The sequence below is a fragment of the Pterocles gutturalis genome, unplaced genomic scaffold, assembly GCF_000699245.1.
Source record: "Pterocles gutturalis isolate BGI_N339 unplaced genomic scaffold, ASM69924v1 scaffold5979, whole genome shotgun sequence".
In the NCBI taxonomy this organism is placed as follows: Eukaryota; Metazoa; Chordata; class Aves; order Pterocliformes; family Pteroclidae; genus Pterocles; species Pterocles gutturalis.
The window spans coordinates 15,379-18,769 of record NW_010135521.1 but is presented as its reverse complement, the minus strand read 5'-3'; the positions used below and the strand labels follow the sequence as shown (position 1 = coordinate 18,769).

Below are 3,391 nucleotides of genomic sequence, written 5' to 3'. Positions count from 1 at the left end.
GGGAGGTCTGTGGTGGAGCACACCCGCTCGGGGCTGGGCTGGTTTTGTTTGCAGCACTGAGCTGCAGCTCCCTTGCCAGAGCTGTTTACTCACCTCCGCCAATGGGACCTCTTGTGACAGGAGCTGCACTCCGAACTAGACCTTATCTACCTGTGGATTTATTTGCTGAAATATGCTCTGCTCCCCAGCTGGAGATATAAACCTCCTGAGCAGCCGAGAGAGAGCAAGGACAGAGGGAAGACAACTTGCAAAGCACCCCGCGCAAGATCATGGAGAGAGAGGACCCCTCACCCAGGTAAGCAGGTGTCTTTTTAAGACAGCCAAGGCTACACCAACCTGCTCCCACATCCCTCAGCTTTTCTGTAACAGAGAGGATAAAGGGGGCATTTATTTTTACCTCAGTCACAAGAGAGGTCCCAGGGAAGTCGTAGACCCAGCCATCCCGGCAGGGACCCAGGGGAACAGTGCTCTGGTTGCCCACGAGGCTGCCGAGGGGATCCGTGCAGCTGACTCCCGTCGTGTTCCAGTCCACCTCGTACCTCCTGCAGCGGCTGCTGAAATCATCTCCGCGGCCGCCCCACTTGGGAACCGTGTGTTTCAGCTGCTCCTCGCGGCTCCAGCCACAGCGCTGGCTCAGCTCAGCCACCCCGGGGATGGAGCAGCGATGCTCAGGGATGAACCCGAAGAAGACGACACCCACGTACACCGGGGTGAAGGCAGCAGAAAGCAAACATAGGACAAAGAAGGTTTGCTTCTGGAACCTGCCAAATTCTCCAATCTGATCTAAAACGTCATCTAGAGTTGGCATTTTGGCATCAAAACCACCTCAAAAATCCCATCTAGGTCTTCTCTGCAGCACTGATAGATTCAGTTGGCAGCAGAGCTATTTAAGTAGCAAAGACATTTGACCAAAAGTCAAAACTAACTCCATAAATTATTAAACTACATGTTGCAAGCTTTATTTTTTAGGTTTCACTAGGAAATCAGACCTTAATTCACCCAGGAAGAATTTACATTTAACCCCTCAGCAGAGCACGTACGTTTGTTTTCACCAGAAAAGCCACTAACAGCCACAACATTTCTTTTTTTTCTTTAATTAGCCAAACCAGCTCCTCAAATAAGAAGCATTATGAGGAGCAACATGCAAGCAAATGAAAAGTTTAGTGTAGCAGTTGCTGGGTACCACATGTGAACAAGGCTTATCAACGGAGTTCTATAAAGAATAGGTAAGTACATGTGAAACACAAGTGTCTCTACATCGAGCCATATAAGAGTAAAGGAAGAGCTTTCCTGCAAGCTCCTGTATGTCTCATCCTTGCAGCTACCTTCACCCTCCACACTCCTCCACTTCCTGCACCACATCAGGGAACACAATTTTGACCTGACCATATTTTTGCCATGATACAAAAGATAAAAAGCATTCACTGAGAAATTGTGCACTGGGAATAGCTTTGGGAAGCCATAATATAAAATACTTATGGACAAAACAGCTATTTTTTACCATAGAAGACCAGTAAGACTTTAGGTAGACTTCATTGTGGGGCACCCCAAAAAAACTCCAATGCTCCACTGGTACTTCATGCTGTCTGTTGATAGACACTTGCTACTCCAACACCTTTTGCTGACAGCAGCTGCTTCCATCAGAAAGAAAAGCTAAGTGAAAGTAACATTTTAAAGATTGGGAAAATGGTCTGGAGAGTGACTTGCACAGTTTAGCCAACCAGGGGGAAAAAAAAAATACATAAATAAAGACCCCCTTCTTAATACACTCCAGAAAAATAAACCAGCTTAGAAGGCCATTCTGGCCTGGGGACAGAAACAGAACCAGTTCCTCGCCGGGTCTGGCTGCCCATCAGCCAGCAGAGCGAGAGCAGCCTAACCAGCTGTGAAAGCTGCGTTGTGGACCAGCACTCCAAGATCATCCCCGGCATGACACAGATGTGCTGTGCCCCCTCCTCTCCTCCAGCGGGAACAGCTACAGCAAGGTAGCCACTGCTCCTCTCCCGGGGCTGCTTACGGCAGCGTTACACCAGCCCCAGCACATCACCCCACACACACCAGACTCGCCTCTGTGGCTGCAGGGGCTCCACATGGAGCTGGGGATGGGGACATGCAGGTGCCCTGCAGCCACCCCGCTCACAGCCAGCCCCCACAGCCTCCCTCAGCGGGAGGATGTGTACAGTCTGCTGAGGTCAAGGAAACCAAAAATCAAAGCCTGCCTTGGAAGAAGGTGAGGTTTAAAGCCAGGAGGCTGTATCTTAAAAAACACACCCCAAGCCCCTCACGTTGGGGTTTTGTTTAAAAGTTCCACATGAACTACAGAAAGTTAGATCCAGAGTGGGCCTTTTTTTTCTGATTTCCCACCCCCCTCTCCCCAGTCCAGAGAGGGGCTGGGTGGCACTGTGCCATGTGGGTGGGCATCTTAGCCCCTCCTTCCCAGGGAGCCATGCTGCTGCCATGCATGGTTTCTGCTCCTGGTCCCACCATTTGTACATGCTCCTCTGGTCCCCACTGTTCTCCTATCCCTTCCCTCCCTAGGGTTAAGCAGGGTATTCTACCAGAAAAATAGTTTGGAGAAGCAAGTCGTGCATCCAAGATAAAATTCAGCCAGCCTACCTACAAATGCTTAGATAAAAAGTGTGCGATAGATCCAAGACGAGGCACTGAATTCACTCACCACTGCCAGCTGCATCTTAGAAACACACACTGATGTTGCTCAGTTAAGCACCCCCAGGCAGAGTACCTCTGTTCTTCCTAAGCCTTGTTCCACACAGTCACAACAAAGAGACCATGTGGCGTTACACCTTCATGCGTGGGAAGCCATTTCACACAGCAGCTCACGGATCACAACTCCACAACGCCAGCCCTCAAGAGCTGGGGAAGGGAAGAAGCCTCCTTCAACAGCCACTGAGGGAACTCTTGCAAGGGTAACTGACAGTATTAGAAATACACTGTCAAGCCTCTCATTTCCCCAAATTAGCCTAATGTTAATATGAAAAGTGCTGCTTTTGCTTTAAGTATTACACGTCTCATCTTTAGATTAACTGATTTACAGCTTCACTGGTAACAATATAAGAGGGAGAAATCCCAAGTCTGATAAAAGAAAGAATACACCACTGGGGCTTACCTACATATCCTGATCTTTGTCATCAAACATCAGTTCTCCTTTTGAGTGATCTGATTAAAATTAAGAAACATGTAGATGTGGTGCTTAGCGACACGGTTTAGTGAGTTAGGTGGTGTTGGGTTGATGGTTGGACTTGATGATCCTTGAGGTCTGTTCCAACCTTAATGATTCTATGATTAACCCTCACAACAAAAAAGGTATCACCAGGCTGATGAGCAGCATTCCAGACTAGTGTAAGAAGGATTCCACACTTGAGATGTGGGA

General features: G+C 48.5%; 1 protein-coding gene across 1 annotated transcript in view; it reads right to left on the bottom strand.

Moving 5' to 3' along the window:
- Nucleotides 1–808, bottom strand: part of LOC104467940 (solute carrier family 22 member 2-like) — a 10,212-nt gene extending 9,404 nt beyond the window's left edge. The window contains exon 1 of the mRNA XM_010081914.1: nucleotides 398–808. Coding sequence (XP_010080216.1) covers nucleotides 398–808 — 411 coding nt within the window. The remainder of the gene's footprint in view (nucleotides 1–397) is intronic.
- Nucleotides 809–3,391: the final 2,583 nt, after the last annotated feature.